This window comes from Elgaria multicarinata, chromosome 9, assembly GCF_023053635.1.
Source record: "Elgaria multicarinata webbii isolate HBS135686 ecotype San Diego chromosome 9, rElgMul1.1.pri, whole genome shotgun sequence".
NCBI lineage: Eukaryota > Metazoa > Chordata > Lepidosauria > Squamata > Anguidae > Elgaria > Elgaria multicarinata.
Genome location: NC_086179.1, coordinates 101504389 through 101517176, shown reverse-complemented (window position 1 = coordinate 101517176; position 12788 = coordinate 101504389). Strand labels below are relative to the sequence as shown.

The following is a 12788-nucleotide window of genomic DNA, read 5'->3' as shown; positions in this document are numbered from 1 at the left end:
CTGAAGAATGAATGATGTTCAAAATGACAAAACTGAAGCCTTACCTCTTCAATGAAACTTTTCTCTCCACGTATTTGCCAATGATTGAGCCTGACCGTTGTTTCCAGGGAGCAGATGGAACATTCTTATTTTTCTGTAGAAATATTGGTTAAAACGCCTCAAATTAGTCAGTATAAATAACAAAAAGGCAGATTCACTAGTATATTTCAAAACAGTATACATCCTTAAATGGCAGATGTCATTTAAATAGTGAATGGTGGGACACATTTTAATGGCATTTGCACAGGAGATCTTCCCACAGCATGTGCTCTATATGCATCAACCTCCTACATCGGCAAGGAAACTTTCTTTCTCCTTCAGGTGGGTCTTACAAAGGGGATTTACTCTGGACCTCATGTATGATTGTGGCACATGACATTCCCCAATTCAGCAACCATGGGTTTTCATGCTGCAAAACCTGCATTTTTGCAAAATTGTTCTGTGACAGAATTTCCCATTGTGACATCTCCAGTACAGTTTGGGAGTCTGTGTGACCTCAACTAGCAATAATGATTTTGTCACAGGTTGGAGGGGAGCAGTGCTGATAGGTGAAAGGGAAAGTTGTGTTATCAAAAGGTGGGCATGCGGAGAGGAGTTGGCTAAACATGTCTCCTCAGAAGTAATTCACATTGTCTTCAATTGCACTTACTCAACACGGGAGCAGAAAGAGGGCTGGCAAGTTAGGAATTGCTTTTGTTTTAAATGTCTGGTTGTCTGGAAGACCAGATCTGAGCGTTAAGGCATGGGGAGTTGGGGGTTGCTTTGCCTTTTGTTTTTGTGACTACTCAGAAGTAAATCTCATTGTCTTCAATCGCACTTACTTAGCACTAGAGAAAGGGAAGGGCAATTGGGAATTGCTTTTGAAATGACTTTTTTACTTTCTGCTCACTGCACCAGAAATATTGATGACGTTCCATTCTACTCATGGGACTCTACCTACACAGCCCCAAACTAATGTGGTTTCAGGCAACATTTGCCCCATGAAAGCATTTTTAAACGTATACCCCATTTTGTTAATTTTGCCATGGGGAGCAGCAAAAAAAATTCCAGTTTTAAACAGAATAATCTCAGAAAGGGTCTCCGAGTAGATGGGGCCTTGGTTCATGCTTTAGCTCAGGTGTGGGCAGAAAGTAGACCTCCAGATATTTTGAATTTCAACTCTCAGCATACTTGATCAGAGCTTTTGAGAGTTGAAGTCCAATCAACTGAAGGTCTATCTATCTTTCCCCTGCTTAGCTAGTAGATATGTGGTGAGCAATGGTTTCATGAGGTGTTGAATGATGCATTGAGGGCTAGACTAGATGTGATGCTAAGCCTAGTTCCCCGCTTAACGGGGAGCAGTGAATTGTGAGGCGCGCTGGCCGGCAGCGAAGGGAGAAAGGCGGGTGGAGAGCGGTGCAGTGGTACAGCCACTGCAGCAGCACAGGCCCAGCAGCAGCAGCATCTCCTTCCCAGGAGGGGACTGCTGAGCCAATCAATGTGAAGATGGGTGTGGCCAAAGAGGCAGACCCAGCAGAGTGAGATCTCTCCTTTGTTCTGCCTCCAGTTCAATTTCAGGCAGCCCTCCCATGCAGCTCCAGGATTGCAGTTGAGTGGGATACTCTGTGTAGGGTATGCTGCGATTTCAATCAAGGAAAACTGCTCAGGGGCACATTGCAAAGTTTCCCATGGTGGCGAGAGTGGCCCGGGACCATATCTTCAGGCTTCATGTCTGCTGGTTTATGGGGCAGGGGGCCTTTAAGGGCCCCCAAGAATCCAGTGACTGCTATGGGATAACAGATCACAACTGACTCAGCACCCGCCCTGAATCCAGTGTGGTATACTGGTTAGAGTGAGATCTAGGATATAGTCCCCCACATGGCCATGGGGCTCACTGGGGCGACTTTGGGCCAGTTGTTGACTTTTCGTTGTCCCTGGGCATGGTGTAAAGGTATGGGATGCTGCAACCTTGATGAAGCTAAGCGGGTCTAGGCCTGGTCCAGTGTTTGGAAGGGTGACTACCTGGGAATCCCATGTATTTATTTATTATTTTATTTATTTATTTAATTTCTATACCGCCCAATAGCCGAAGCTCTCTGGGCGGTTCACAAAAATTAAAATCATAGTAAAACAATCAACAGGTTAAAAGCACAAATACACAATACAATATAAAAAGCAAATTTTATAATAAAAAGCAAAAGTACAATATAAAAATGTACATTTTTAACCTGCCTCATTGGATTGTTGTGAGAATAAAAGGGAAAGGAGGAGCAACATGTAAGCCACCTTGGGTTCCTAGCAAGCAGGAAAAAGTGAGATAATACATAAATACTGGAAACTATCGTTATATGCTAGGGTATTGGGATTGGCTCAAACACCAGGCAGAAGCCCTCTTCACTTCCAGGAGGACAGGAGTAGAGAGTTGTCAGCTTGCACAGGATTTTCAGCACAATATGTTCCAGGTGTAAATAGCAATATAGCAGAAGCCCTCTCTCACCTCCAAGAGGAGAGATTTCCATTCTGGGACACTAGAGGAAGGACTCAGACCAGACCCCTTCCCCAGATGGCCTGTGGGCACTGCCAAAATAAACACTGCGACCAAGCATCTGGCACCCACCAGAACTGATGGTATTTCTATATTCACAGCCTGCCAGAACCAGGGCACACTTCAAACCTTGTACATCCAAGGAGCAACTCATTTTACCTTTCTGTAACATTCATAGTGAGCCCGACCCCTGAACCCATTTAGGGGCTGGAAGGTCAGTAGAAGGCTTGCGCGAGAGATGATCAACAACACCCAATGGGGGAGGCCTACAATGTTACTCTGCTAGCTTAGTGGGGCTAGATCACCTCTAAGTTAGATTGGTTACAGTTCAAGGTGAAATGATGCAGGGGGGCCTTCACCCTTACGATTTTGGAGGTCTTAAGGATGTGTGAACTAGTTGCTACAAATGGAACAGACGTCACAAGGCGAATCACTGATGTCCATGACACAGCACCGCTGGGAAAGTGTATGCCTTAACATTAGGAGTTTAAAAAACTGCTCAAAGGGGAAAGGGCCGCCTCGTTCACCTAAAGGAGTCTGTTAAGCAAGGGGCGAAGTTCCACCACCTAATGGCAGCATGAGAATCTTAGCGGTACGGTTGTTGAGCATACTATTGGTTAGTATTAGCTCCTTGGCCCTCACTATTCATGAATTCAGCTTATATTAATTCAGGATTGGATCAGCTGCAACTGAGCTAGGCATGCTGGTGGATTAAATAAATAGATATAAATTAAAATTGGTTGTGGAATTTACCAACAGATCATACACCAGCCCACAAAGGGCCTCTCATCACTAATGTTATTTGTTTACAGCTGCAGAGCAATAACTCTTCAGCGTGGATTTCCGGGCCCAGCATCATACATGGGAGGTTAATAGGCTTCAAGGAATGGATGAGTCTCGGATGGAGCTCCTGAGAGACAAGTGTGGAGGTGGCCAAAGACCCAGACAGTCAAGGTGGCCAGGGGGGAAATGAATAAGGCAGTGTCTAGAATTGCTTGCAACTTCCGGGAGAAGTACAAAGTGTTGGTTATTACCTTTAAAACCCTACATGGTTTGGGTCCAGGCTACCTGCAGGATTGCCTTCTCTCATACAATCTGCCCCACACACTCAGGTCCTCTGGGAAGAATCTACTTCAGCTAGCAAAAACTAGATTAACAACTGTTACCCAGAGGACCTTCTCTTCTGCTGCCCCCAGATTGTGGAATGGCCTGCCGGAGGAGATTAGTCTACTTGACAGTCTTTTAGAGTTTAAAAAAGCAATAAAGACTGATCTATTCCGGCAGGCCTATCCAGTGAAATTTTAGAATGTTTTAAGGATGTTTTAAAGAAGTTTTAATCATGTGTGGTATGTTTTTAATAGCTTTTTAACGTGTATTTTATATCATGTTTTTATACTGTTTGTTTTATACTTTGAATGGTTTTAGTTTTTGTGAACCGCCCAGGGAGCTTTGGCTATTGGGTGGTATAAAAATGCAATAAATAATAATAATAATAATAATAATAATAATAATAATAATAATAATATAATAATAATAATAATAAAAATAGGTGTGGCAGTGAGGAAGGTTTGGTAAAGGACACCCTCCCCCACCTCTTGTGGCATGATAGGCATTGAGCAGGATCCATTGGTGAGGGGGAGCGGGATTGGCCTCCCTGCTTCCCCACGGTGAGGATTCCCATGAGGGATCTCGGGGACGTGGCGCCAAGACCAGACCAACATGGGGGCTGTGAGCTGGCCACGTTCGGGGAGGTGGAAAGGGGTTCACACTAGTGGCCCATGCCACGGTGTGTCCCTGGCCCTACCATCCACCACCAGTGCCCCTGGCATGAGGGCCAGAAAGGGGAATCGGTCAGCAAGTGGGCTGGCCGATTACAGGATCCATGCCCTATGCTGCTGCCAAGCCTATTCAAATGAGTCAATAAAATTGTGGCCAATTTATTACCCAGTTATGCCTGTGTGTCTAGTTTGTTCTTGTCCCTTCGCCAATGAGACCAAATAAGCACTGCTCTCACAATTTTATATATGCAGTTATTTTCCTCTGGAGGAAAGTTCCCATTTGCTCCCAAAGCAGCTTCTCTCTTGTAACTAATAGCCGAATGGAGGGGCTTGTTGGGATTGCAGTGAGATGAAAGTGTAAACCTCCTCTTCACGTCCACATGCTCCTCATTCTGCTATGGCCCTTCCAGACGGGCTATTCAAATTGTTAAAAGTTTGGGTTGGATCCAATGCTGCCCCTACTGCTGATGGCCGCAATGCTGTGCTTTGTTGGTGTTGTATCCCAGGATCTATCTATATGGTGGAGATAAGTAAAATCCCGTGCTTTCTCTGCTGCTGGGCGAAGGTGGCTAATCCCAACGCTGAAGGAAGGTGTGGGATTTCCTTCAGCTGGGGCCTTGCCCTACCCATGGCACCTGGGAGCGCCTGGCCGAGCTCACACGGATGGCGAGCCAAGATCCAAGTGAGCGAGGGAGGCCTCACAGGAAGAAGGGGGAATACCTGTCAGGGGGAGTGCCCTTCCTTACAAAGCCAGGTGCGCCCCCCCTCACACTACCCCCTATCTTCACCCTCTACCCCAGGTCTGGTTCCAGAACTGGCGCACATGGAGGATCAAGAGCAGCCCTGCTGCCCCTGTGCTCCATCGGCTAAAGGAAACCCCACACCTCCTTCAGCCACCAGCAAACTGCACCTTCTTGGTGCCTCTGGTGGTGGACAAGCACCAGTGGCTGCTACATCTTTGCTGTCCGTCTACTTTGACTGGGGGGAGGAAGCAGCTGGATCATCGCTCCCTGAGTGGGCAGACAGCGACCAATCAGGGGTTGCCATCCTCCTCTGCCCTGGCCACATCTCTGCCGCGACTCCTGAGCAAGACTAGATGGCAGATGCACAGTACTTGCCATGTTCCAGAGAAAAAAGTCAGGGTAAGTCCTGACTTTTTCATTCACAGCTTCTCTGTAAAGTCCCGCAGTAGCTTCGACGTGGCTGCTGCATCATAGAATTGACCCAGCACCAGCGCAGAGCCACCTCGGGGCTTCTGGAACATCTCGACAGCCCTCCAGCCCCCCTCAATGTCATAAATCTGGCATATGCATAGGTGTGAATCTTCCAGGAGGTGTATTGTCTCAGTATTTTCCAAGTGCACCCAAGGCCCAGAAGAACCCTTCCTTACAAAGCCACACACTTACCTGGTGTAAACACATGTCATGTTCATCTCTCAGATATTTGTTCCTTTCTCTGTAATAGGGAGAATCCAAAAGAAAGGAGAGCAATATAGAAGTTGCAGACTATTATTCAACTGTCCCTGTTTATCAATGCACCGTCCCATGGGTGGATGGGGAGATAGTTTCCCTGGTAAATCACTGTCCATGGCTTATCCCTATTTTGCTTTTGGGGGATAATTACGGGATGCCACTGAAAAATGTTGGTAGCATACATGCATGTGTAACAGAATTCTATGGGTTTTATCCCTGGGCCTCTAGAACCTAAATCTCTAGGTAGGGAAGATGCATTTTCACTCTACTGCATGTGCACGAATGTAAATAAAGATGAAGCAAACTTCCCCACTCAGGTTTGTAATAAGGCTCAGAAAGCAGAACATTTTTTAAACAAAAAACAACAAAACCCAGCCCTCAGAATATAGCTTGGTTTATTCTGAGCTCAATTCAGACCATGTTAGGCCCCAGAAATGTTGCTATCAGGTGTATAACAGGATCCAATTTCTTCCCTGCCCCCTGCTTGATGAGTTTCTAAACCCCCTCTGCCCTCCCTCTCAGTGACCACCTTTGCAGCAATGGAAGGGAGGGAGATCTCGGTCTTGAAACCTGGGACACTGCTACGGTGACCATATTTTGAAACCAAAAAGGAGGACAATATGGCCACCCTCAAGGAGGCATGCCCAGCCCAACATGGCAGGCCCATCCTGACATGACCAGCCCCAAGGGTGTGTGGCCTTGGTCACATGTCTAATTCTACACCTCACAATTAAGACAAACCTATTCTACATAATATGTTTATACTAAAATCATTGAAATAAAGAACAAGTGAGACATTCAATGTATCTGAAATTAACATGTATTTTTAGTAGCTGTACAAATTTCTTTGTGGTAGTTCTTTTTGCTGCCCTCATACAAGATCAATAGAAAAGAAAATGTATCCCCCCCCCATTTTTCTAAAGAAAGCAGGTCCTCTATTAGCCCCCCCAAAAAAGCTAAAGAACAGTGTGGATAGGAGGGGGCACCCTAGTGCTAGACTTAACAGAAAATAGGAAATAAGTGGTAAAGAAAGATTAAAAAGGGAGGCAGAAGGTGCAATCCTCTAACCAGAAAAAAGTCCTACAACTCCCAGCATTCCACAGCCAGCATGCATAGGATTCTGTGCTAACCAGAAGCAAGAAGCCTCACTGAGTTTAATAGGACTTATTCCCAGATAAGGGTAGAGAACCAAGAGAGAAAGAATGATTGGGTCACTGTAGCAATCTATTCTCAGGCCTGTTGATTGTGATTTAATACTAAACAAGAAACATTGTAGCACTTGAGATGTAATATAAACTAGATTTATATTAGTCAATTTATATTAAAGATCTTGTTCCAGGCATAGGCTTTTTCAGATTTTTAGCTGTACATTATTGGGAGAACCTGTGATAAGCACCCACCATATGGCCTCAGTGGTGAGTTTCTACCAAACCTTGTTACTATACCACTATCAAAACATCTGACTACAAGTTACAAGGTTACAGAGCTTACATTTTATTTATTTATTACATTTATATCCCACCATCCTCCAAGGAACCCAAGGTGGTGGATATAATCCTCCTCCTCTCTATTTTATCCTCACAACAATAACCTTGTGAGGTAGGCTGGGCTGAGAGTTTGTGACTGGCCCAAAGTCACGCAGTAAGCTTCCATGGCTGAGTGGGGACTAGAACCCGGATCTCCCAACTTAATGGACTTACAGCACCACCATCCCCAACTTTAAATGGCGATGTGTATTATTGCAGTTATAAAGCACATAAGTAAAACTTCTTTTGGCCCCTAACCAACTGCTTCTGCATTCCTGATATGTTAAAACAACAACAACCTGTTTGCCAACCAAGAATTAAAAACAAAATATTCTGAGCATGTGCACTTTTGCATTTTAAAATCACTGCAATCAAGACACCACAGGAATAAAATGCTTTCCACTGCCCCCAGTACCTACTGCTTCTTGGGGTATTATTTGCCCCTGCCCTAACATGGGACTGAGAACCTCTATACCTAATTCAAGCTGGTATGACCATGAATGTAAAAGGGCTAAAAGTTATATGATTAGAATTTATCAAAAATATAGAAATACCAGCTCTGCATCCTGGTTGAAGCAGTACATAATAAGTTGAAAGAAGTACATAGCATTGATCAAAAAGAAAAAATGGCAGGATGGGATAAGCGCTTGGCATTCATTGCAGGAAGCTTCTCATGCTAAAGATACTTGTCTTTTCTGGTGCACTTTGTCAGGATTATTGGACGAGGTCTGCACTTATCCAATGTGTAATTAGTCCAGACGAATGGATTTTTTTTATCAGGTACTGTTGTCTGACAGCTATGTGAGCAATGTCAGGGCCAATCAGCTTATGGAAGTCCCAAAGAATCTACCCCAATGGCCCCTTGTGTCAACAAATGAGGTCAGGGATCTCATTTCTCAATTAAAGAAAAACAAAGCGCCCAGAATAGATTTTATACCTCCAGAACTTCTAAAATCTAATATCAACTGGTGGGCCCCCTTGTTGGCTGTTCTATTTACTTATATTGATTTAACAAGGATAATCCCTAAGGAATGGGATACTGCAGTAATCGTTCCCATATACAAGAAAGGCACAAAAACTGATCTAGCAAATTACCGCCCAATTAGTCTGTTGCGTACAATTGGTAAATTGTATGCAAAACACCTGTATAACAAGTTACTCGACTGGTTAGTGTAAAGGAAGCACGCACCAGCCAAGCTGGCCTTTAGACTGGATTTAGCACAGATCCCCAGAACGGACACACACAGCTCACAAATCTGGAGGTTTAAGAACTTTATTTCAGGATAAGGGTAGATTACATGGGATAAGCATACTAAAAACTATTAAAACATGCATATATATAAGAACCCAGAAAAAGCAAGCCAGGATTCAATCATTTCTGTCTGTCTCTTCTGCCAAGACTCTTGTTCATGCATTGGTTATTTCTCGGTTGGACTACTGCAACCTTCTTCTCACTGGCCTTCCTTCTTCTCACATCAGTCCGTTGGTTTCTGTTCACCACTCTGCTGCTAAGATCATCTTCTTGGCTCACCGCTCTGACCATGTTACTCCACTTCTGAAATATCTTCATTGGCTTCCAATTCACTTCAGAATCCAATATAAACTTCTCCTGTTGACCTACAAAGCTTTTCACTGTCTAGCTCCTTCCTATCTTTCCTCTCTCATCTCACACTATTGCCCCGCTCGTGCTCTTCGCTCCTCTGATGTCATGTTTCTCACCTGCCCAAGGGTCTCCACTTCCCTTGCTCGGCTTCGTCCATTTCCTTCGGCTGCCCCTTATGCCTGGAATGCTCTTCCAGAACATTTGAGAACTACAAGTTCAATCGCAGCGTTTAAAGCTCAGCTAAAAACTTTTCTTTTTCCTAAAGCTTTTAAAACTTGACTTGTTCTGACTTTTATACTGCCTATTTGGTGCATTCTCTTCCCCTCCTTATTGTTTTATTATGATTTTATTAGAATGTAAGCCTATGCGGCAGGGTCTTGCTATTTATTGTTTTACTCTGTACAGCACCATGTACATTAATGGTGCTATATAAATAAATAAATAAATAAATAAATAAATAAATAAATAAAAATAAGAAGAAAACTAAAACTACAGTTCATACATCACCCAGCCATGGAGTCAGCCAGCTGCACTGAACTCCCCCCACAAAGTATACTTTATAGTTTCTTTTCTCCAACTCCTTCCCCCCTCCCCTTGGCTTTTCATACGTAGATCTTTCACACCTCCACCTGAGATGTTAATGTCTCTCAAGGCCAAGCGGACATGCCTCAGGCGGTTCCTGGTCATTCTCCCCCATGCAGCTGGGCCTCTTATCTCCCTCTTCCTATGAACCATAATAATAAAATTAACACATTAAAAGACAGACCAGCCCCAGTATCATTCACCCATCCCTTACACCTCCCCCCTTAAGATGGTATTTCTAGAAAATTCCATCCTACCCATACCTTGTTTTAATTTATTACACATTGACCCCTGTACTTTATTCTCTCTTTTGTGCCCACGCAGGGGCAGGGGTTTATCCTCTTGATTCCCACTCCCCCCCTTTCGGTTGAAGCTCCGAGACAGTCCATCCGCCACCACATTCTCTTTGCCTTTTATATGGGAAATGGTAAAATCAAAATCTTGTAGGGCCAGGCTCCACCGCAGCAGTTTCTGGTTGGTGTTTTTTACCTGGGCCAGCCAGCAGAGCGGGGAGTGATCGGTTTAAATCTGAAATGGGCACCCCCCCAGGTACGGCCGTAGTTTCCCCACTGCCCATACTATAGCCAGGCATTCTTTTTCAATGATAGCCAGGGCTCTCTCTCGAGGCAGAAGCTTTTTACTAATGAATGCCACGGGCTGTAGCTGTCCCCCTCACCTTCCTGTAACAGTACCGCTCCTAAACCCACCTCCGAGGCGTCCGTTTGAACCACGAACGGCCGATTGAAATCGGGTGCTCGAAGGACTGGGGCCTGTTTCAGCTGACATGCTTCCGTCCATTGCACCCATATCGGCTGTCTCTTTCGGCATAACTCGGTCAAGGGGGCTACAAGCTGGCTAAAATTAGGGACAAACCTCCGATAGTACCCGGCTAGCCCCAAGAAGGACTGGACCTGTTTCTTCATCTGGAGGACAGGCCATTGTTGGATTGCCTCCACTTTGGCTTCCATAGGCTTTAACGCTCCCTGTCCCACCCTATGGCCCAGATAGGTCACCTCTCCCCTCCCAAACTGGCACTTGGAGGCCTTCACAGTTAACCCGGCCTCCCGTAGCCTGCTTAACACTTGGGATAAATGCAATAAGTGCTGTTCCCACTTGTCACTGAACACTGCCACGTCATCCAGGTAAACACATGAAAAAGCCCCCAGCCCCTCCAGAACCTGGTCCATAAGTTTTTGAAAGCCTCCCGGTGCATTCGAGAGCCCGAACGGAAGTACCGTAAACTGGTAGTGCTCCCTGGGAGTAGAGAAGCCTGACTTCAAAGCCGTGTCCTCATCTAGGGGCACCTGCCAATATCCCTTGGTCAAATCAAGCGTGGAGATGAATTTGGCTTTCCCAAGTGTTTCTATCAGGTCATCCGTGCGGGGCATGGGGTAAGCCGCCACCGTGGAGACACTGTTTAATTTCCAGAAGTCCACACAAAAACGGACCGAACCGTCCTTTTAGCCACGAGCACGAGAGACGAGGACCATGGGCTTTGCCTTTTTTAATCACTCCCATGGCCAGCATTTCCTCGATCTCCTTATTTACTATCTCTAACTGCTTCCCATTCAGCCGGTGAGGTGGGGACTGGATTGGCGGATGCTTTCTGGTGTCAATGGAATGCGTGGTCAGTGACGTCCACCCTGGCAACCCCGAAAACAAATCTTCAAACTTCCCTAAACACCGCTTCAGCTGTTTCCTCTGCTGGGGGGGGGGGGGGGTCAGTTCCTACGGAACCTGAATGTCGGCTAGCCCCTCCTTTCCTCGATAATTAGCCAAGACGTCTAACCCGGCCTTGGCATCTAGGGGATCCCCCCTCCCCACTTGGCACACCCACACACCCCGCTCAAGGTATGGTTTCATCATGTTTACATGATATACCTTGGCGCGGCGCTGGCGGTCGGGGTCCCTTAGCAAATAGTTAACTTCATTTAGCTTCTTTTCTACCACCAAGGGGCCCTCCCACCTAACCGCCAGCTTTTCCGGCTTCAGCGGTTTCAACACCAACACCTTGTCTCCCTCCTGGAATACCCGCTGCCTTGCCATCCTATCGTACCATCTCTTCTGGGTTTGCTGTGCCTGAGCCAGATTCTCCTGGGCTGCCTCCCGCACTTCCCGCAATAAATTCTGTAAATTTTGCATATAAGCCACCACTGAGACTGGAGTAGGAGCGGTCCGTCCTTCCCAACTCTCCCGTAACAACTTTAAGGGGCCTCTTAGCTCCTGCCCGAAAACCAATTCGTTGGCTGAGAACCCCAAGCTATCACTTTTAGCATCCCGTGCCGCAAAGAGAAGGTAGGGTAGGGCCTGATCCCAATCCGTTGCATGTTGGTGGCATATGCTTTCAACATCTTTCCCAACGTCTGGTTAAATCGTTCCACCAGCCCATTCCCCTCATGATGGTAGGCTGCGGAGGTACACTGTTGCACTCCGGCTAGCTTCCAGATCTCTTTCAGCAATTGAGACATGAATCCTCCTCCTAAATCATGGACCAAGACCTTGGGGACCCCCACTCGGGTAAAAATCGTCATCATGGCTTTCACCAATTGCGGGGTGGAGATGACCGCGAGGGGTACTGCTTCCACGTACCGGGTAGCATAGTCTACTAACGTTAAAATGTACTTTTTCCCGGACCGGGTGGCTGGGCTAAAGGGTCCTAATATATCTACCCCCATCTTCTCAAACGGTATCTCGGTAATAGGCGATGGCCGGAGGGAGGCCTTTGGATGATCTTTAGGGAACCCTACTCACTGGCAGGTGTTGCACGAGGAACAAAAGTCCCATACCTCTTGGGCAATCCCGGGCCAGTAGAAGTCCCGGCTCACTCGTTCCAGCGTCCGGCGAATCCCCAAATGTCCCCCCCACAGTAACTCAGTGCGACGGTGGAATCAGTTACCTAGGGAGGTTGTGGGCTCTCCCACACTAGAGGCATTCAAGAGGCAGCTGGACAACCATCTGTCAGGGATGCTTTAGGGTGGATTCCTGCATTGAGTAGGGGGTTGGACTCGATGGCCTTGTAGGCCCCAACTCTGCTATTCTATGATTCATGGGCTGCTTCCAACACGTTCCCCCGGGAGGATTGGGGCACCACCAGTTGTTTCCTTTCTAACCCCCCCCACCTCCTTTGTGCGAGAACTGCCTGTAAAGCCTTCCCCGTTCCCAAGCGAACACCGCCGTCCCCACTTTCCCTCTCCCCTCCGTCGGGCCACCCGCGGCCTCCCGGCACTCTTGTAGAGTGAGATCCTGCTGTAACTCTTGGCGAAA

At 46.4% G+C, this 12788-nt stretch overlaps 1 protein-coding gene across 1 annotated transcript in view; it reads right to left on the bottom strand.

Annotated features, from left to right (window-relative positions):
• The window catches only part of CRACR2A (calcium release activated channel regulator 2A), a 191660-nt gene that overhangs the window by 33234 nt on the left and 145638 nt on the right, over positions 1-12788 (bottom strand). Inside the window, exons 7-8 of the mRNA XM_063135038.1 lie at positions 5748-5796; positions 45-133 (exon numbers count right to left, since the gene is read on the bottom strand). Coding sequence (XP_062991108.1) covers positions 45-133; positions 5748-5796 — 138 coding nt within the window. The remainder of the gene's footprint in view (positions 1-44; positions 134-5747; positions 5797-12788) is intronic.